Source organism: Rhopalosiphum padi, chromosome 3 (genome assembly GCF_020882245.1).
Source record: "Rhopalosiphum padi isolate XX-2018 chromosome 3, ASM2088224v1, whole genome shotgun sequence".
NCBI lineage: Eukaryota > Metazoa > Arthropoda > Insecta > Hemiptera > Aphididae > Rhopalosiphum > Rhopalosiphum padi.
Window position 1 is genome coordinate 48,164,362 of NC_083599.1, and position 24,090 is coordinate 48,188,451.

The 24,090-nt window shown below is 27.6% G+C and overlaps 1 protein-coding gene across 1 annotated transcript in view; it reads right to left on the reverse strand.

Moving 5' to 3' along the window:
• Window positions 1–385: 385 nt before the first annotated feature.
• LOC132928048 (voltage-dependent L-type calcium channel subunit beta-1-like) overlaps window positions 386–24,090 on the reverse strand; it is a 53,932-nt gene continuing 30,227 nt past the window's right edge. Inside the window, exons 2-9 of the mRNA XM_060992610.1 lie at window positions 21,752–21,868; window positions 20,992–21,111; window positions 17,753–17,912; window positions 11,440–11,677; window positions 11,134–11,308; window positions 10,966–11,064; window positions 9,412–9,715; window positions 386–5,361 (exon numbers count right to left, since the gene is read on the reverse strand). Coding sequence (XP_060848593.1) covers window positions 4,715–5,361; window positions 9,412–9,715; window positions 10,966–11,064; window positions 11,134–11,308; window positions 11,440–11,677; window positions 17,753–17,912; window positions 20,992–21,111; window positions 21,752–21,868 — 1,860 coding nt within the window. The 3' untranslated portion in view covers window positions 386–4,714. The remainder of the gene's footprint in view (window positions 5,362–9,411; window positions 9,716–10,965; window positions 11,065–11,133; window positions 11,309–11,439; window positions 11,678–17,752; window positions 17,913–20,991; window positions 21,112–21,751; window positions 21,869–24,090) is intronic.

Consider the following 24,090-nt stretch of genomic DNA (forward strand, 5'->3'; position numbering starts at 1 on the left):
AAAACCTTTTAACACAATTTTTGAGTACCAGAGGACCAGAGTCTACACAAAAACACAAAAAGTAATAGGTACTCTGAGTTTATTATTTCAAATTAAAAACAATTTTTCAATCAGTATCATAACAAACGATCTATAATTATTTTGTAGATATTCGTTTTATTCAGAGTTCCTTATCTATAATTATTAATTAATATACTATGGATTATAAATCTGCAGTGGTTATATTTTTTACTATAATATATAATATAATTATCATCGAAAAAGTAGGTTACCTAGTTTTCGGCACGAGATTCATACAGTGGATACAAATAACTAAATAAATAAAACAGAAAACGAAATAGAAGACAAAAGCACAAAAAAAAAGGAAATGAATAACGAACTCGCGTCGTATATATATTTATGTATTCTTCATATTATATGATACATGAATGTTATGCCAACTATGTCGAACAATCGAAGTTCAATATCCACACACTAAAACACTATAATAATATGTTATACAAGTATAATGACACGACGATGAACATAATATTATATAATTAATTATGTCAGCCACTACAAAACATACACATAATAATAATCACGACGATCATATTTTGACACATTCATCAATCGGTACTCGCGATCCATAAAATAACAATAATAATAATAATAATAAGGAAAAATATCAAACACATAATAACTACATAATAATACAGAAAACGATACGTATTTCGAAAAAAAAGTCACAGTTAAATAATTGAAGGAATCGAGTAAACTTATACACGAGTATATTCCTCGTAATTATTTATTTTTGTTTAACGTATATAATATTATATGATCTTTGATGTTGATCGATAAATAAATTATTTATACAATAATATAATTATTCGTGTACAAAAGGTGTTTAAAAATTAATAATAATATATTATAAACTCGAAAGGAACTCTCATAGCGCAACAATGTATCAACAAAACCATTATACATAGGCAAGCATGTGTCAATTTAGTCACTACAATAATAATAATAATAATAATAATAATAATAATAATAATAGTAATAATAATAATAATAATATGCAATTATAATAAAACTACGAGTGGTGCAATATATATATAGTTAATTTCAAACGTATCGGAATTATTTATGAGTCGATGCGACTAATATAATAACATTTTTGACGTGTATAGAACGGCCAAATCGGCAATAATATAATAATGTAAAAAAACATCCGTTCCACTCGGCACCGGATACGGAGTAGATCGAATGCTTATAATATCGTCGCAATACGATATATAGCTACAGGATGGCTAGGCGTCCCTTCTTTTGATCCCATATTGTAATTTATTAAAATGTGAAATCGTCAGTAGGCGTATTAAATCGTTTAAAAGTTATGTGTCGTTACGCATTGTATGGTCATCGAATTTTGTATTCATATATTATAGATATTATTAAAAAGCAAAGCGTTTAGAAAAATTTAAAATAGTAACATTATTTAATATTTTGTGTAAAAAGTATACAAAAAATTACATTTGTATTATCTGCGTTTTGTCACGTGTACAAGTCATTGTTTGTGGGTATTGAGTAAAATTTATTATTTTTTTTTATTTAAAAATGCAATAGTAAATCGAATTATAAAAATGCATACACAGTGGTAGGCATACGTTGCAGTCGAGTTACTAATCTTCAAATCACGATGTCCTATAATAGGTATTTGAGAAAATGTTTTAAAAAAAAATGTTACTTCTGTTCTTAGAGATACGAAGAATAATATCTTTAAAATTTTTAAAAGTGTCTGTGGTCGATCGGGTACAACATTCGGAATCATAATATATGGATGAAACGATGGTATATTGGTATGCGATAGTTGGTATAATTATTAATCACTATAATAAGTTACAAGTAACTTTGGATATTATGATAATATGTAAAAAGTAATGATGTTTAGATATTATCATGGAAGTCAAACGAAGATGAAATTAATATAACAAACGAAACCATACAAATTACACACAACGACCACGACAATAATATTTTGTATACGGTAAACAAAATAAATGTATATTAATAAGCGTTAAAAGTAAGTATTATACGTGTGGACCACCAATGAAAGAAAAAAAATTGATCTATTTAAAGCGGGAAGTCTTCTCAAGAGTTACAATAACAGTAGATGTCTATTATACCTATTTTTTATTATTATAATTAATTTTTGTTTAATTTTATTTTAAAATTGACTTAATAGAAATCATTATTAATTACTTCCAATTGTCCGATTAAAATATTAGAAAAAAAAAATGAAAATTTAAATAAATGGTATAATAAGATAAATTTCTATTACAATATAATAGTTCATAATAATATAAGTAAATAAAACCGGATGATAATATATAATATATATAATATACACAATTAACGTTTAATTTCCATCTCTCTATAGGATATTAAAACGTTGAGAGGAAATTATAGGACCGTTAATTAATTATTATATATTATAGAAAACAAAAAGCAATCTAATTCACAGTAAAAGTAATTAAATTATATTTATACTTTATACACAGTGATTTCCAAATTTCATGTTACAAAAATTGAGGGGATTGCATAATGCTCTATTACGTAAGCATTACCCGTTGTTTTTCTATAACGTGAAATTCGGAAAGACCCTGTTTACAGTGTGTGTTATAATAATTTTGGAAACATTTTCGAAAAACAACAGTTTTGAATATAGGCTGAAAACCGTTGTTTTTTAACACTGTGTACGGATTTAAAAAAGAAAACAACACAAATAAATAAATCTAGTGAAATAATTTAACAACGATAAAAATAAAACAATTAAATTAAATATCTAAATTTAAAAGAAAACTGTATATTAAAAAAAGCAGTATTATAATAAAATAAACACAAACAAAAAGAGAAACACACAAAGGCGATTAGGTTAAATGTCGATAATTTTATCACGTTTAATTGATTAAACGAGGGCAAGCATTATGAAAAACAATTATTATTATCCTTAAATATTAGTTATTACCCGTTATGTATATTAGCCGTATACCTATACTAAGAATCCTATACAAACTATTGAAAACATTAAACGTCATGTTTTACAAGAGTATAATAAACGCTACCTTACAATACATTTTGAGAGTTTCATGATGATTAGGGTTTTATTTTTTCTACATTAGTATTATAGCCCAGTGGCGGGCGTTAACTTATCGGATAAAAAATAGCAATTAAATTTAATAATAATAGTAATAATATTTCTATTGATAATTATACGCTACACGTTTAAACTTATTATAACTAGGTATTCAAATTGTTAAACATAACCAGATTTATTCGTCATAAAGTTAATAATATACGAAATACGATTATAAATAATTATAATAAGCACTCAGTATAATGTTGGTCCAATTAAGGCAATTGAAGTTCAATATATATAATATTAATGACGTATTTACTAAATCATAATAATAATATATTTACACATATTATATATCATATTATTATTAACTATATCGTGCAAAGTATACACCTCCGCATAGACTTGCACATATTTTTTACATGATTATTTGTCACGAATAAGTCTACGCGTGGGTGTATACCAGCGCAGCGTGTTGTCTCCCGCAAATAATAAAGGAGTGTATAAAGGACATGATCACAGCTCATCGCCCCCGTATACAGTGGATAATATACAAATTTGTTTATTATCCGTGTTTATTACACGAGAATTGAATGATGATGAGCTTTTAGGGTTGTATCCACAAGACGACGATATAAATACACGCGAACAGGACATTTCCAATACTGAGGAGGTCGCTTTTGGCGCAGAATAAACGGAAGGTATCGTCGTAGAATAAACTTCATCACGTGTAAGGGGCAGGGAGGGGTAGGTCGATCTCGCGAGAGAGTTGAAAAATATTGAACAGTAAAGGTATGCCTCGGTTTGCTATCGTTTCATGGTTTTTGGTCCAGTCCCCATGACCGTCACGTGTTTGTGGTATTATCACAAAATACGGAGCTTGTTTTTAAAAGGACTCGTCTTGGATACAAAAGACAAGAACCGTTCATCTGCTCTGGCACGAAAAAGGCGGCGACCCCACGGTTTCGTAGGCTTGTCTTATCCACGCGGACGAACGAATTAACGAATGAGACACGGACCCGCCGATTTTCGCAGGTTTCGAACGCTTACGAAGCTATTTTTTCTCCGTCCGAGACACGTCATAATATTATTGCCGGGACATCGCCGCCGTTCTCGCGATTATACTAACGATGATGATATTATATATGTGGACACGTCCTATCCAATTATTTACACGTGTCTCGTGGCCCTATATGCGTCCGTTCCTTTATCATCTACGGGACGTGTTGACTAATGCTAAGACAGGTATGTATATTATATAATATCGCAAAGATACCCTCCTAACGGGGTGTTTTACATGACATTTGTTTTGTTTACGGCAATATTAATGACAGTCACGCCGACGAGTCTGCGGCGACGAACGACGATCGCAACGACAATATAACAATAATTATTAATGCAACAACACCGCCGCCGTGTTCCAACACGAAACACAACCAACAGAGAGAGAGAGAGAGAGAGAGAGAGTATCCAATCGCACCGCCGTTATCACTACAATATCGTTATTGCACATTATTATCGTTATACATCTGACGATCGCAGTCGGTCACCTAAAAAACGAAGTCGAGCGCGCTGTCATTAAAATTCCGTCTGTTTGTACTAAATGTTTACGTTGCCGCGCCACGTGGACGACGACGATCTGAGTGTGGGCGACATGTACGACATGAGATGGTCGGACGAGTTCTCCGGCGGGCTGTGCGTCAGCATGTCGGTCTGCGAGCTGAGCTGGTACGACAGCTGGTGGTGCACGTTGTGCGAGCTACTGCCCGGGCGCGGCTGTCCGCGTTGCGACTGGCCCCGTTCGAACGACACGCTGTGCTGCCGTCGCATGGGCGGTTGCTGCTGTTGCTGTTGATAGTGTTGCGGCTGCTGCTGCTGTTGCTGATGTTGCTGATGCTGCTGATGCTGCTGATGTTGATGCTGTTTCTGTTGTTGATAGTGCTGCTGCGAGTGGTGCTGCTGCTGCGAGTGGTGCTGCTGCTGCTGCTGTTGCTGCTGATAGTGATGCTGTTGCTGCTGATGGTGATGCTGCTGCTGCTGCTGCTGTTGATGATGATGATGCTGCTGTTGCTGTTGCTGCTGCTGCTGGTGCTTGTGATGCTGTTGCTGTTGAGGTTGTTTCGACTGGTACCCGATGGCCGGCGGTACGTACACCATGCTGTCGTGATCGCTGAGCTCGTAGTCGTCGTACTCGGTGGTGCGCATGCGCTCGAGACGCGGTGGCATGCGATCCATCGATTGGTAGTCTGCAAACACAATTCCACGGCGAAAACCGTTTGTTAATAAACGAATATTAAGAGATACATATATTATTATTATCATATCATCAAGTCCGGATTTACAAGGACGGGAAGGCTTAGGTTTCGAAAAACATAATGTATAATATTAATAACTGTGCAAGTAAACATTCACGAGAACCGGTCCTCATACAGTGTCCAATAAAAAAAATAAGTTGAAATAGTATAGACACCAAGTTAGCGGACCGACTGCGCTGTACCAGCATGCTGCGACGATGACAATAATGGAACACACTTTTCCGTCACTCACCGAATGCTCGTGTGAGCGTATTATGAAAAATACCTACGTTAGTGGATTCATAACGATTAAGGGATACATCAACAGTACAGAGATAAAAGCATGCGAAAAAACCTCTAACCGTGCAAGTATTTTGTTTACGATTAAATGATCTCGAATCGCGTTGCGGACGTATTATTGTTGGAGACGAGTTCGGATTTTTATATTCTTAGTTGGACTTTTGTTGAGAACAAAATATTTGCTTCGACTTTGGGCTCGGGTACAGTAGCTTGAAATGAAAAAGGTAAGGTTTTTTAAAATACCAAATATTAGCGAATGCTATACAACAATAGATGTGTATAGTACGCGGGATGTTTCGGTTGCAATATTATAAACGCTAGTCACAGTTCGGCTATATGAGTTATACATTTATAACTAACAATTTGTATCATTGAAGATTTAGAATCTAAAATACGATATACAAGTAACTACTTTGAATTTGTATCAAATAAATTCCACACTATAGTTAGGTGTCTCGATATTTTAGCCATCATTTTTAAATCAATACAAATATATTGAAAGTTTAAGTTAAAGAAAAATAAAATGTTTTACAAAATTATAAGATTTTAAATAATCGCAAGTCTAAGAAAAATATAACGAACATTATAATATATCATCAGAAGTGAAAAGGTATCAAAAACAATTGTTTTAAAGTTGTAATGGTTTAAGTATTATAGTATAAGTTTTTTTGTTAAAAAAAAACAAAATCAACATAAAACGATAAAACAGAAAATTGTTAGTAGTATATATTATAGAACAAGTGTGGAAAAAAGAGACTTATTATACTCTATACAAGCGACAACGATCTAAATAAAGCGAAAAGGTTTTGGAGGAAAATGCTGAAAGAGTCAATTATTATTTTTAATATTATTATCGTTGTTGACATGATAGTGTATAAATAGTCCGGATTTTGTACGAACGTGTTGCAACATTCAATATTTGGATTCATTTCAATCGAACACGTACCTGTCGATTACACCCCTTTGAAATGATTGTATAGCTCATAGCGTAATACCGAATATAGTCATATAATATAGCATTTTGCTTCTTCACAACACGATGATGTTTACACGTCCGTATTAATGACAACGTAAAAATATGATTTCGTAATAATATATTATACGATCTTCGTTACAGAGTTGTTTGTTTCTTTTTACAATAAATTGCATTATATTGTGCGACGCGCGTTACTCTTGATGGTAATAATTATATAATAATATGTAAAACAAAACACGAAAAAGCACGCACGGTTATGCACTTAGATGCTTATGAAGAGATCTGCTGCAGTAGTTGGTTTATTGTGTTAAGAGCAGTGAGTGTTGTAAAAATGACTTTTAAAAAGTACTCGAGTAGATATTATTTGAGTATAAATATGATAGAGAGAGTATATTTAAATACTATTTTTTAATCTCTATTCTATATTATTGTATCTATCAACTCAGTTTCACCTAATAATTATACACTTCACAAAATCATAACACTGGTTATGAGGACTTGTCTACTGCAATCTAATGAGCAATATAGAAAAATTATACTATGCAAAATCGAAATCGTGGCATTATAGAATTTAAATATCTATTACCAAATTATAAGAGGAGAATATCTTTGAAATAATTTCATAATTTGAATTTTTTATACACAATATTATACTTAATATACTTCTAAAGAATATTAGTCACGAATATTTTACAAAATTGATAAACGTGCAGCATCTCGAAAACATTGTCATCTTAGATTGTGTAAAAGCTTGTTAACTCTATAATATTAACCTGGATAATATCTCTTATACGTTATTTTTCCGGAACGATTGTTTGATGGATGGACTTTTTTACAAGATACGGAGAAAAGGAGTCAATAATATAAGATATTTTAATATTATTTAAAAGCTATGACCTTATTCGTTAAAAGCGCTACTCTTGCAGTAATATAATATAATAATATAATAATGTTAGGTATATACATATCATGGAAATTACAAATTATATTCAAATATTATAAAATGCATTTTTTTTTTAATTTAAGATATTCAATATTACACTTTGGAAAATTGTATGTTAAAATACATTTTTTTATACATATATAATTTTAATTTTTAAATAGGTATCAACTTATGACTTTTCCTTTAGTAAGTCAACCATATAGTGAGTTTTAGTTTTTTTAGTTTAGTATTTTTTTTTTTTTTTTAAGCCACATATTAAAATTAAATGTCTTATTGTTTCTTATTTATTAGCAACAGACATGAGATTATGAGAAGAGTAGTGCACTGCACGCATCATCATATATTTATGTGGTAACTTGAAATACTTTAAACCATATAAAAATATATAGATTAACCGAAAAAGATAATGAATGTCTCAAGTTAAACCAATTAACCTCTACATATCCTGCATTATAAAACGTACGTAAGTACACGCAAACGCGTAATATTACAAGGCTGGACATTAACAAGTCTATAAGTTAAATTTAACGTGATAAATAGAAGTTAATTTTTAATATAATAACATTCTAGTCTGATAGAGATAGACGATATTTATCATTTCTACAGCAACTCGGAAGTGATACGAATGTTGTCCACTTCCTAATTGTACATTAATTTATGTTTATAATTAAATTTATAATTTAATATTTATTTATTTTACTCAACTAAACAAATTTATTCATTATACTGCCCAGACTTGCGTAATAATACACGCACGGTGTTAGTTTTTTTTTATCTATTAGGGGTTAACGACGTTGCAGTAGTTGAATATTGTCGTTATTGAATCGTATCGGGTGGTATTTTCCCCTTTACATTAAAATAAAGCCAAACCATACATACAATAATACGATAATATAATTTAATAAAGCGAAATAATATGGGTACATTTTAAATATATGTAACATTTACAATTTTTTCTAATCGTAACGTACACTGTTCACGTAATAATGTATTGTTCGAGATGGTCATTACCAGGGTTAAGATTTTATAGCGATTTCGAATATTTTCTTATAAGATGCTTGAAAAATAGCAGAGTAAGCTTAAAATTTGTTTCATGGTAGAAAAAATCGGAATTTAAGATTTTCTTTGAAAATGTTTAGATTTTTATGATATTTTTGAGAATAGCTTTTAAATCAAAGATAATTACATCTTATGACTTAATAATGTATAATCAACGTGTGTTTAAATAATCATGTTAACAAATCATATTGTAAACCACAATTTAACTTATAGAGAAAAAATAAAATATATTTTGTTTTAAAATTTTGAGTCAGTGCGTTGTCCTATACACAAATTTCCGCATATCACGAACTTATAGCACACCGTTTTATTATGTTAATATATACTAGTTCGAAATTTGTGTCTCTACTTTGTGCTTTTTATAAATAAATATTATGCTATTTTTATGTAATAAATAACTATTAAGAAGTTATAATATTTAAAACATAAAAAATAATATTAGTCACTGTAGAGTGTAGTTAATAAATAGTTTCTGCAGGTATTTTTTGTTGCAAATTTTATCATATTTATACGATTTAAAGTGCTATAAAATCTACCCCGGTCATTACCTACGCGTAATATTACCCAGACGCAAATGACAATAATTATTCGACAATATAATTGAACAATGAAATAATAATATATTTATATCGATATAAATATATAATACATCATTGCAGCCGGATGATGGGACTAGCGAACACGTTGATGCTCGACACCAACGAGTACGACAGTTGCGACTCACCTGACGGCTGGTAGTTGTTCATCATCGACGACATGATGGGCATGTCCATGCTCGGCGAGCTCCTGATCGGCCTGGTCAACAGCTGCTGTTCGTTGGGGTCGGGCGTGACGGGCGGGTGGGTCGCGCGCCAATACGCTTCCAAGTATTCGGATATGTGTTCGCACGCTTCATCTAGCTGGTTCTCGTCCAGTATCACGTCAAACATTTCTGGCGGACACTGGGCCAACTTCTCGGACGCTACCATCTGCACGTTTAGGTGTCGGGTCTGAGACTTGCCTCGGGACTTGATCAATCGCTGGAGCACCTGTAGCATGCAGTGTATACAATGGTAAATGTAAATTCAATTCCGTTTTTAGCCTAAGGCGGGCTAAGGACACGAAGGGCCCCGGTCTGACGAGTGCTCTGAATAATATGATTTTTATTTTTACATTGTAACGTATTTACGCGACTTATCACAATTTAATATTTTACTGTCGAATTATTGTATCAAAAATTATTTATTTGATTACTTTTAGCTTTGTATAAATATATTATTGATTTAACATGTACTTATTATTTTTTAAATTAACTGAAAACAAACTTATTAAGTACAATGGTTAATTGTAGTGTTATTAAGTCTTATAAGTTCATTAGCGAATGGTTAACTAGTTAACTTTAAAAGCTAGCTAACAAAATTACTTTTAAACGATAGTTAATGTCGACTTAGCGTATAATACACGTTTTTCTATAATTCATCGCTGTATGTAGGTATGGGTGTATATGACATAAATAATGGCATATAAATAGGGCTTTACATTTTATCTAAATACACTCGGGCACAAAGCATACTGTGTATTTAGTCCATGATGCAGCCCAATTGTACCAATGTTACATATTTTATATTATATTTATGTTATTTTTATGTTACAGTATTAATTATAATAATTATAAAGTAGTATCATCAGACATCAATCTATACTCAACCTTCAATTTTAACATTAATAATTTAATAATTTGTTAAATATATTAGTAAGTTTATGATTAGGTCTGAAATGTCCATGTACAGAACGACAATATTATTATTATTTATTTAATTTACAAACCTCAACAACTTTTTAGTATTTTTACACGTGGACATTTTTTGTATTCGTGTTTACTAATAGTTGATTTATTTATATACAGCTTGGTGAAAATTATTTTATTAATTTTATTTGTAATAGGTACTTTTGTTAATTAGGGTAGGTATATACACGAAAAGCACTTTGAGTAATACATAATATATTTTATAAGTTATCCCTTTAAAATTTGTTATACAGTTTTTGTCCATAGTTAGACACATATAATGAAATTATGTGAAAATATTGTTTTGATTTAATAGTCATAGTGTACCTATATTTTTACTCAATAATCAAAAATAATTATGAATAAAATACGATCGTACAGAATTATGAAAATTATATAAACTCACAATTTATTAAAATTTATCGAGCTATTAAATTAAGACTATTTTTGTTAATCCATAGTTTGTTAATCGTGTTATGTGTTTAAGTAGTCAAATACATTTAAGACACTTACTTTAGGTGACGAGACTTTTAAGTAAACTATGGTTGGCGCCAAAGAAGTTTTTGCTAATTGCGATGGATGATTGATAGTATCACAATCCAAAACGACAAGCTATATAAATTAAATTAGTATTCAAGACATTTATGTAAATATTTGTAATTTTAATAAATAAAATTTTACCTGTAATGTTCGCGCGAGTTCGAAAATCCGTTCTATTTCTTGTTGTACGTCAGCCATTATATTCGTTCTTGAGTTTGAACCAGGTTTACTTTCTATGATTGTTCTTTTTGAGGGGTTATTGAGAAGAGATCGTTTAGCCAAAGATATATCGGCCATTACACGTGTAATAATTATTCTGAAAAAAAATAGCCAACTATGAGATCAACTGATTTTTCCATTTCGAGACACAGGAAAGAGGATCAATAAAACACCGACTTCGTTAAATATTTTCCTTTAGCTATATAATAGCAAACCATAACAACGTACCTTCCTTCAAAACGATGTTTTAAAAAGTCGAATAGAGCTTTTTGCATCATGTCGGTCACCTCATATCCTTTTAGAGATGGTCCGACAAGCACAACTGGTCTCATTGATGGCACGACATCGTAAGGTGGAGTGGTCTCCTGTTTTTTAAAGAAAATTTTGCGTTTGTCTTTGGCTGTAGGAGCGGTTAATGTGGTTCTGGCAGATATACGACCACTTCCAATAGGATCATCATCTTCAGCTATTAATTGAAATATTGATATAAACAATAGTTAATTTAAATTGCATTATCTATACTAACTAAATATTATTAGAAATTAAAATAATAATAATTTGATACATTTAATAGTTTAACTTTTAATAATGGTAAACATAATTTTTAATGAATCTACTCGTGTATCTAAAATATTTATCTGTTTATAAATCATTTTATTCCACACACTCTAATATTATATGTTGTTGGTGTTAGATATGAGTGATATGACTATTCAATTATTTTAAGAGGATTTTATAACCACATGTGTGGTTTCCGTCTTACAAACTCACAACATAGTAAATATTAAATAGTAACATTCAGAATAATCGATTTAATTCTGTTTTTTTTATATATTATAGGGTCAATTAATTTATTATACATTTAACTAGTTAGTATAATACCGGGCACCGTGGAGGTTATTCTTGATATTTTAATTTTGAATAAAGTTATGGGTATTTTAAATTTTAAAAATATTTATAATTATAAAATGCTTTTAAGTTGTTTTAAAATTAAAATAAAATACTTTATAGAAATCTGAATATATTAAAATTAAAATTTAACTAAAAGTTATTTAACTGTGAAATAAAAAAATTACAAAGTAAAATGGATTACTTAGAACGTAAAATTTGCTATGTTATGCGTTAGTAAGACGGAGACAACATATTATGCAACAATAACATCCTCATAATCATTATTCATTATTATGTTTTTCAAAATTGATAAAAGTTTTTGTAATTATTTTCTTAAATTTTAAGAATGTCTATGCAAAATTAGTTCATCAATTAAAAATTATGCATATGGCCGCATAAATATAAAAATAATGATATTATACACTAAATAGAAAATATTTTTAGTAATTAATAATACTTATATAAATAGGTACTATAGTTTTAGTAATTTAGACTAATTCAGCTAACAGAAAAACAATTAATAGTTATTTGAAGTTAAAAATGATTTTTAGTGAATTTAATGTATATATTGGTGTCATAATGATTTGTGTTTTAAAAATTAAAAAATGTGTGTGTGTGTGGTTGTATTTATTGTTACGCTTTGGACTGAGAAATTTTTTTTTAAATTCTACAATGATAGTGGTGAAAGTTATATTATACTAATAAAGTAATAAACTTGATCTAATTCACTAATTGGTAATTTGTAGCACTACTTCATGGTTCAGTAAAACTAACAAAAATATCTTCAAAAATCAGAAATATTAAATGCGACACCTGCAAATTTTGAAAAAAATAATTTTGTATTGTAATTTAAAAACAAATAACCATTAAATTAAAAGAAACTTTCATCAAATATTTTACACATAGAATTTTTTGACATGGTTAAAAATGTTATCCACTACTTTTTTAGTTACTTTAAATTTATGATGGTTAAATATTTGTTTCTGGTTCAAAAATCTTGGTAATATAACGCAAGATTCCTTATTAATCAATAGTCATTATTCTTATATAAGTTAAAAATATCAAAAATATATAGTTGAAATTTATTTGATTATAATTTAAAAAAATCATAGAAATATTAAACTACCTATATATCAGTTAGTCGTATAGTGTATATTTAAATATTATTGTTTTATTCACACAGTGCCATTTTAAAAACCTTATTCCACTTATTTTTTATTTCAACTAATTTTAAGTTATTAATCACAACAACATTATCCATATACATTATTTTATAAGCATCTACAATGATTTTGGAAAAAATTAGTTCAATCTATACCAAATTAAGAAAATAATAATGGAAATATAAGATCTTTGTATTGGGCGATCAACTTTTGTCAGAATCTTTTTTTTCAAACCGTGATTTATCATTGAATTCAAATTGCCCAATGGCCAGGTACCTCGAAACTTATAATTTATGCCATACAGCAAGGATACTCAAAGTATTAATTTTTTTTACAAGTGCACAAAAAGTGAAAAAAATGTTTTATGGATATTTTTAAGTACTATAAAACACGTAAATAATAACACTATGATAGCACGACACGTCGACATGACGGATACGTTAAAGCTGGTATATTAAAATAAATACCTACCTAACACTTATACACTATAGGTGATTCATACTCAGATATTTTGTAATTTAAGATATTTTGTATAGATCATTATCATATAAGAATTAATATGTACATTCTACAAACAACGTAATTACTAATTTATAAAAAAGATAAATGTTGATGAGAACATTTTTATTTTTAAGATTTGTAGTGCTAAAATTGAAAATGTAGTAAGAGCCAGATAAAAATGATACATATAGATCGCCATTTGCCCATTTTCACTGTACAGCAGATGCTAGCCCTAAGTTTCTTAATTGAAAATATTTTATAAAAATTAAAAAATATAATTAATGACATTATAAGTTACAACTAAATACAATACGCGTATATTGTGTTAATTATTAATATTCTATTCAATAATATAAAAATTGCATTTAAATTAAAAATAAAATAATTGAAATACCTGCTAAAATATAGAAAGATCAAAAATCAAGTAAGATTTGTAATATAGGTACTAATATTGTGTCAGTATTTCATACAAATTAAAACATAGTTTAATTTATTAAACACTGGCGTGTAGTATTTACTGTATCTACGGATATTTAAGATATTTCCTTAGAAATAGAAGCATGCAGTCTCCTCTCAGAATAATTTTTCATAATATATAAACATTATAAACGATTTATCATTAAACTTAAATCCAACATATCCATTATTAAAGTGACCTATGTAACTCAATGACGAGTTACACTCGAAACACAGCAGAACTATTATGTATACGGCAGTAACGAGTACTCCGAGTGTGTCTCCTTTAAATTAAACTTTTTTTCAACGGAATGCATTGTAATGGATACGGTTTAATTACGTTATTAACACGTAGTAGGCACTTCAACTAAACGTTTAACATTCAGATCCGGTGTATAGTATAAGACGGTTATCAATTGAACAGTTTGAAGTTTAATATTTTAATTAAACTCTGAGTAAGTAAATAGGAATTTAATTCGACTAATCTGCAACACGAGAATAATTCGCATTTTATTCGCTTATGCTTATAAGTACCTACTGATAATTATATATATGTATGCCATCTTTCCAGGGAAATTTGCTTTCGGCGATTTTAGGTTTTTGTATCCTAACTCTGAAGTGGGATTATCATTGTAAAACGCGTTTGATATTTATCTTACTTTTGAGTTTTGACGGTAGATACTACCTATTTACACTTATTTATAAACGTAATATAAGCTTTATTCTTAAGTCAGCACACATTATAAAGTAAGTATATTTATTCCAGCGTAGTATTTCAATTTTGTTATATGCGCTTAACAAATTATAAATTTGTTGAAAAAGAAATTGGTTCTATGATGTAATGTCTACCTACGATTTAGCCTAATAAAATAATATCAATGTGATCTTTATCACTAACATTTATCTATGCACATTAATATACGAATATAGAAGAATATTGTGGACTGGCGAGTTTCAAAAATGTATATTATTTTAAAACTATTTACATTAAATAAAAAAAAACATCGTACTAAAGCTCCTCATAAGCCAGAATTTATTTGAATTTTTTAACTCATTTAAATAATACGAAAGTGTTATTCATTTTTATACATGTTGCGTATGTTAAATTATAGATATAAAGTTTAGTGAATCTTAATCGTCGCTTAAATATTAAATGTAAACGCTCCTATAAATATACCATTCAATATTTTTTCTTTCTATGATAAACTGACACAGTTTATTAGTACATTTATTAATTTACAACGACTAAGACTGAGGCCGAAAAACATAGAGTAATAGGTTGATCATTTGCTATTTACAATAAAAGCAAGTAGAATAAATATTATTAATAAGGATTTTAAATGATTTACAACAGATTTTCTTTTAATGTTACTTGATATATGATCGCGGTAATCGGGCTTATGAAATTATTTTTATTTTATTTTTATAATAATTTTTTATTAACACAAGAAGTATTATTACGTAAATATAATAGGTATTATATAGACAAATATTTTGTAATTGATTATTTTAAAAATATTTATCAATTATGATTAATAAAAAACAGGAAACTAGTTTTTGCTTTACAGTATTGACAATGAGTTTCAAGTGTTTAGTAGTCACTGTAGTACTGTAGTAATGGATGGGTCAAATTAAAATTAAATGATAAACTGTTCAAGGTACAAATAAAAAAGATTCTGACTGAAACAGAAATTTATATATTAGCATCTATTCCTAAGGAGAGTTTATCATACATTATCATTAGAATTTTTTTTAACTCGTTACGTTGAATCTGTATCAAATTTCAGATTACTAACTTGTCGTTTATGTAACATTCAGTGCATTTGCTTAGGTAAACATAACATAGAAATGATAAATAGACAATAGTTGTGTATATATTACGTATACGTAACGTATAGCCGAAAATTAAGTTTTGAATTGCTAAGTTAAGACTAGCTGCAATTATCTCTATATTTTCTAACATAATATTTTAATTTATTTTACTATAGGTATAATAATCTACCTTATAGATAAATCATAGTAATTAAAGAACAGGGTCACTCAGGTGATAGAGTACTAGTTAATATATTGTTTTAAATATTAAATACATTTTTGTATGTGTTTCCATATCATTTTCGATTGCGTTAATTTATAATGAAAGCGTGTCATAAGTTAATAGGATTATGTAAAGTATAACTTAGAAAACTTTATTTATATCGGTTCAACAACCAGGTTCTCGATATCGGTTCACGTAGTGGGAATAGCTAACCAATTATTCTTTAACTGGATAGGATTAGATATAGGTAACAGGCACTTGGTTTAAACGACGAAGGAGGTGTGTGGCAAACTTACTAAACAAACATTTCATATAATTTGTGTCTACGTTCTTGGAATAATATGAATAGTTTCTTAGTATAAAAACTTCAAATGTATTTAAATATTTTTGAATTTGTATTGTGTATTGGAAACAATTATACATACCATTATATAATATAAATATACGTAAATATAATCGAATGAGTCGAATGTAACGGCATAACTTAATGCTTCAAGTTTATACGATTAATATTTTTGAACAACGGACAAAATAACTAAAATCGATTCATGAAATATAGTTATTTTTCGTTTAAATATACACGAAAGAACGTGAATTATATATTTTAGATATTTTTATATTACTTTAAGGACAATTTATGAAGAACCTTGCATTACATTTTTTTACTCTGAAATATTATAATTCAAGATTTTATGAATTTTTATTAGAAATTGTTAACGATATTATTGAATTTTAATAAAATTAAAAATTTCTTGTAAAAAATAATTTTGTATTAGTTCAATATTTTATTTTAAACTTATTATTAACTTTATTAGTTGGTTGTAAAAACAACTAATATGGAACTTTGTAATTATTAGTGGTGTTTTTTGATTGTAAAAGAAAATAGGTACTTATCAACAAAAATAAAAAAATATTATAATAATAATACAATTTTAGTCATTCTTAATTATAAGAAAATACATTAGGGTTTTTTTATTTTTAACTTTCTTAATATCAACTATTTGTTAGCAGTTAGCACCATAAAAGTTGAAGATTGAAGTAAATGTTAAAAATATACACAAACCATTATAAAATCAATATAATTGTTGCTCTGCTCAGAATCTTAAACCAAAATAAATTGACGTACATTAAATTATTTTATGTGTCAAAATTATTAATCACTTGTTCGCGTGATAATTTGTTTTTCGTACAACTAAAATTATTCTCTCTATATTTTATGCTCAATCTTTTTTTATTTAACTGCACTAAAATATTCCTTTCTTATATTTTCGTAGAAACACTTTGAAAAATATAATTGAATAATATTATGACTGTTTGTGTTACACATAAAACATACGACACAAATGTTAAGAAATTTAATTTAAATCAAAAGTATTATGATAATTTGTCATTTTAACAATTCAGGATATCATCATTATATCCTGCGAAGAGGACCCCTGTAATCAACCCTATTCTGACCTTCTTAACGGTAAACATTATATAAATTTTACACCACCTAAGTTTGATGATGACGAGTTTTTGGAAGAATGATTTTTTGAGCTTCGTGATGGGTTCATCTGACGCAGGAGTTCGAGTTTGGCGGGGGATGGTATAAAACCCACATCAGAGCCCTCTTTAACCAGTCGGCCTATCCACCAGTTATTGTCATATTTTTCCTGTAAAGATTAAAAAAAAAAACGAATAATAATAATCATAATACAATAATATAATCGCCAATTTTCCAATTAAAAATTGTAATGGTTTTTACAAATCTGTAATTGCTGGCTAAAATATTTAGGTTAAAAATGTTATATACATTTTAAGACGGTACACTCTTCCGTGACCTATTGTTTGTGATATTATAATATGCAAATTTAAATATATATTTATATTTTACTAACAACTGTAAACTATTTGTTGTCCTGTATTTATGTCCACCATATAGTTACAACGATTTCAGAAGTATTAAATATTTTAACACGTAGTGCAGTAACATACTAACATGTGATTTACTACATTGTGCACTGATATAAAAACTCATTTCACAACGTTGAATATATTTTATTGGTTTTAAGTGTACCTATTTTTACTATTAAGAAGAGTAGACAAATTTAATTTAATAAGCCATTACATTTTTAAAGGCTTAACATATAAGAAAAATAAATTATACATACAATTATAATTATCTATATAATATTTATTTTTTGAATTAATCAAAAAAAATTTTAAATTCTACAGTGAGTATAATACAATTAAGTTCTTTAACGGATCATTCATTTTTGAAAACATTTTATCATTTATGCACTTTTAATAGAATTTTTTATTATCTTTTATTAAATGGGCATTTTATAAATTAAAACTTGAAATTACTTTTAAAGTTAACTTAAATTATATCCAGCTAGCATTAAACTATTTTGAAATTCATCAATTCATTTTTTTTTTTCATGTTATAATTTATTAATAAATATAAAGTTCAAAGTTTTTAAATTCAACTATAGTTCAGTCTTTCATAAATATTATGTAAATAAGCTTAGGTACAAAAAAGAACTTAATTTAGAATAATTTCTTATGAGACATGAATTTTCTAGTTCAATAAGAAATTAAAAAGTTTTAATTTTTTTTTATAGATTAATATTTCGGTTTTGTTTAATACCAACTGTTTTTCAGTACTTTTTACATTTTTTTGATGAAACATTTTTTTGATTTGTTTGATCTGTATTTTTATATATCAGGTGTTAAATAATATTGGTATAGCGGTAATGATACGAATTTATAAAATTATCTGTGCGAGAATTATATATATCGTATATATATACGAGAAAAATAAAATAAATAATACTTACATAAATAACCTGTCAATAAATATGACAGGAACTTGTCTGTTTTTATTAATTTGGGGCGTAAGTAGTATGCACCATGCACCACTATAATATTATAATATCATTATGTGTTATTTGTATTGTTGTTTAGTCTCTATTCATTCTAAACCTTTACATAGGATCAATAACAAATAAAAAAATATGTGGATGATTATATCATTATGTAGGCTGTTTCAGAATATTTTTGCAAGTGGACATTTTAAGAGTGCTCTAAGGTGAATGTACAAGTAGTGAAAATCATATTGAGGACACTCAAAAACGTCATACAATTTTGTTTACAAGACATAAATATATACAGTGTAGACTATATAGTATCATAAAATCACAAAGACGAATTTCGTTTTTTTGTTTAAGGATGATAGCTAAGAAACCTTTTGTGTAAAAGTAGTTTTACAAGGCTAAGAGTCTACAATCCCTTTTTGGTCGTTTATATACATTTTTCATAATTATAGTTTTCTGAAAAATAAAACATTTTGCGTTATTTTTTAAGACATTTAAGATATAAATTGAGTTTTAAGCGGCTTTAAATTATTGTATCGGATGTTTAGATTATTTTGTTCTTTATTCAAAACTAACTAGTAATTAATTGCACACTTTTAAAAGCCTTCGTATAATATAATATGATACAATTCGAAACAAAAAATAAAAACTGAACTTTGAACAATTCTACCATTAAGTTATATATAATAAGAAAATACAGATATATTGATTCAAATTTTAAAAAGATAAATAGCAAAATATGTAGGTATGCTTTAATTTTAACATTATGATTGCAATGTATAATCAATGTAAAGAAAATAGATGATTCAATAAGAAAAAAGGTAAGTAATTAGTAATTACTAATATTACAATAACTACCGTGTACACATCAATATTACAATACCTTATTTTTTAGATAATTTAAAATTTTAAATAATTTATTTTAATCTAAAACTAACTTTTTGTAATTAATCTTACAAAATATATTGCCTGTAACCCTACTTAACTTGGGTTTTAATATATACAATTATTAACTAAATTCAAAATTTTGTATTCAACTATATATGTCTAAGATAACAAACTTGGTTAAGGCAAATTTACACTACCGTTTTATAAAGCAAAATACAAAGCGTGTTTCAACGTACTGATTTTAATTTTACTTTGATAATAATTTTGAAAACATATTTTAATTTATTATAGCATTTATTTTGAATTCTTCAAGACAAAAATCATAAAAAAAAAATTTAAAACTATTTTTTTCCATTGAAATTTCTAAAAATACACGAGATTTTTTCTATTTAAGAATTAAATATTAGAAATATTGCTTGAGGGATTAAAAACTGATTTAACAAAAAAATAAAATCTATTATTATTAATGAATTAAAATTCAAGTCAGTATGTTGAAATACGAGTAGGACTATTTATCTCCAAAATTGGCAGTGATGGTAATATGGGATCTCCTTAAAAAACTAGAACTACAATACGCATTAAACAAGTATTAAAAATAAAAGATTATTGTACTTTGAAAACTAATGTCTACTTATTTAATATGATGTTACATAAAAAAAATCTATAAATCGTGCCAAGTAATGTATGGACTAAGCTAAATAAAAAAACAAAACAGACAACTTAAAACACGCTGACTAGCTGGTCCATATGACTTTCTTCAATTTCCTGCCAGTCTAACATGTTGTAATTATAAAAATGCATTACGAATTATCATCTTGTAAAAATGTTTTTACAGTGAACTACTACATGTATTGCGAACAATTTAATTATATTATATATCTAGAAAAATAATAATTACAAAACAAAAAATAAATATAAAAACTAATGGAAACAAAATACTACCACGATATTTATTTTATTAGAAACACTAAACACTACACTACTGTACCTTGATATGCAAAAAATCTTTAATATCAAATGTGATCGCACAGCCTTGTATCGGTGAGTCATCGTCTTTTTTACCGTCAAATGCGACATTTGTGCGAACGGCAAACGCCACCGGTTTTGTCTGAAAATTATAAATGTATATTTTTAATACCGTCGCGTAAAAATAATTATAAGAAATATATCCGTATTTCATGCACAACCGTTTCAATACTGTTAAAATAATATTGTAATAAAATATTTGTAAAACATTTTACATTAATTTTTTAATAAAAAAAAATGTTTGCATATTATTATAAACAATTTTTAAATATCGAATTATAAAATAAAGTTGTGTGTATTGTGAATAATCACCTAACATATATTACTAATCAGGGATATGGTTAGGCCTTATCTACAGTATAGGGTCCAGAAACCTTAAATAATCATTTTACGTGACTCTTAATTATAATGCACATATCAAAATATTTCTACTGATCACAATTTATAAAAAAATATAGTCTAAATGGATTTTAGACCATTAGAATACTCGTATAAGAGTTGATAACTAAAATATGACTTATTATTTTTAATAGTTTTAGGTAGTAATATTTTAAAACTAAATCATAGTAAACGACATTTTTAAAGAAATTTATTTATTTCAGATTTGTAAACAGTTTAAAAATATTATTTGATCGTATCAATGGTATTACTATTTCTAAAAATGAATTAATTAATGTTGTTTAAATAAAAAAAATTACTTAATTTGTTTTACTTTTACTTACACGACTGTTAAGTAGTTGTGAACGAGCTCTGTGCTCATTTTCGCGCCGCAGCGCTTCTTTTTCAATGCCCAGAGACAGGTCCGCTGTATTTGTTATAACGTCTGAATCTTCAGATCCCTATAATCACATAAGACAAGATCGTTAGTTAACTAATAATAATTTATTAAAAATATTATATACAATTTAAATGCATATAATTAGAGTAATTTATATAATAATATATTATGTGGGTGTCCTAAAATTATGAAAAACTTATTATTATTTTTCCATATTCTAATTACAGTAACATTAAATACATATTTTTTTGCAAACACGTTTAATTTTTAAATGTCAGTTGTTTTGATTTTATTATGTAAATGAGTAATAGTCTATATAAAGTCTATAACTGTATTATGTGATATGTTAAATTATATCATAAACAGCTAACGGTATATACACTTATACTAATTATTTGATGTAACATTATATTTTTAATAAATCCTACTTAAAATATAAGTATTTTCTGTAATTTAAACTACCTATTAAAAAATAATTACAAACGCATTTAAATGTTGAGATTTTGATTTCATAATATTATTAAATTTAATTTTTCCTTGTGTCATGGTAACTGCACTAGGTACAATTATAAAAAAAAAATTAATCATTATTAATTATAAGACGTATCAATATATTATATAAGTATAAAACATTTAATTAGATAATGATATTTAGTTAACAATGAGTTTCTATGAATTTACTTTATTGGATATAGACATATAGTTAGTTATATGTCATATAAATTCAATACATTATTGATCCAATGCTAAATATTTAAGGCATATACATGTAGGTATTCAAATATATATTTAAAACCATTTTGCCTATCCAAAACTAAGTGCTAAACTTGGAAAAGGTCAAATATCTTATTCAAAGTTTTGTTGAGTAAAAAATAAATAGAACACTTCATAAGAAATGTCATCGAAAAAAAAATACTAAAAAGTAAAGAATTTGTAGTTTATACATAAATCATAATCACCGAAACGAGCAACAAAACTATTGTATTAGTGTATTACCCATACAGATATTGTAAGTTAACAAACTTTGTTATAAAATATATGCCAAATGTTTAAACACATTAAAAATATTTTAAATACGTTTTATTTATATTATTATTGTTAGGTAACCTTACAATTAAAATATAATTATTTATAAATCCATTTTTAATTTTTAATTTTACTAGACATTACGTTAGTACTCCGCAGATACTTGAAATGCGTCATACTTTGCAGTAAATGTATGATAAATAAAAGTTTCTTTTTAACATTTGAATTGATTTGAATTCTTACTATTGAAGTTTAGAGACAGTGGCGCCCGAGTATTTAAAAAATACTATGATATTGTATGGGAGCCCCAGAATCCACCAATTTTTTTTTAATCTTAGTTTAATTTTAGTTTCAAAGCTCCGAGATTATTTTAATATTGTGGTAGCAAAAGTAAAATTTTAAGAGTTTGAGATCAAAATCAAATACGATTTTATTATTTATATTTATGTTTTCTTAGCAGATAATTTGGTATAATTCATAAAATAATATTAAAGAGTTTTAGACAAGTTTGTAACAATAATATAAAAATATTTATTTTTATTAATTACTATATGGTTTTCCTATTCGTTAAAATAATGAAAACTACAATTTATCGTTTAAACATACTAATGGTTTTCATTATATAGCGAATGAATTCTATATGTAAAAAGTTGTAACAATTTAATTTCAATTTAATTTTCTCCTATTTGAATTTAATAAACCATTACAATATGCATTACATAATATAATGGCTATTTCAAGTTCAAATCAAAATCCACGTATTCTTGTTTGGCAAATAAAATATAGGTATACAATATGGAATTTCATTTGATTTTCAATTTAACGTGGTAATTACAATTACTTTTGGATTGAACGATGAATGAAGACCTTGAGTGCCGAACATTGATAATAATATGCATTCATATACCAATATTAATTATGTATCGAACGCGCACCGTCAAACCACAAATTGGTCTTGCCGTAAGCGTGCTATATTATATAATCGGCGATCACAAGAAGCGTGGTCGACCCTCTCTAATACAATATAGGTACTCACCAGCTCTAAACGGACCGTTTTGCATATTACACAAAGCCGTTTCACGCACCACGTCGCATATACGTTTGATCCGATAATCTGTACACCGTGCATTATATAATAATAATAATATAACAGTGTGTTTCGTTGTGTCTAGAAAGTTCAGAAATCCTAAATACCTAAGTAACAAGGATCAAATGGAACAATAACCTATATGAGTACCCCCACGTTGCACGGATATA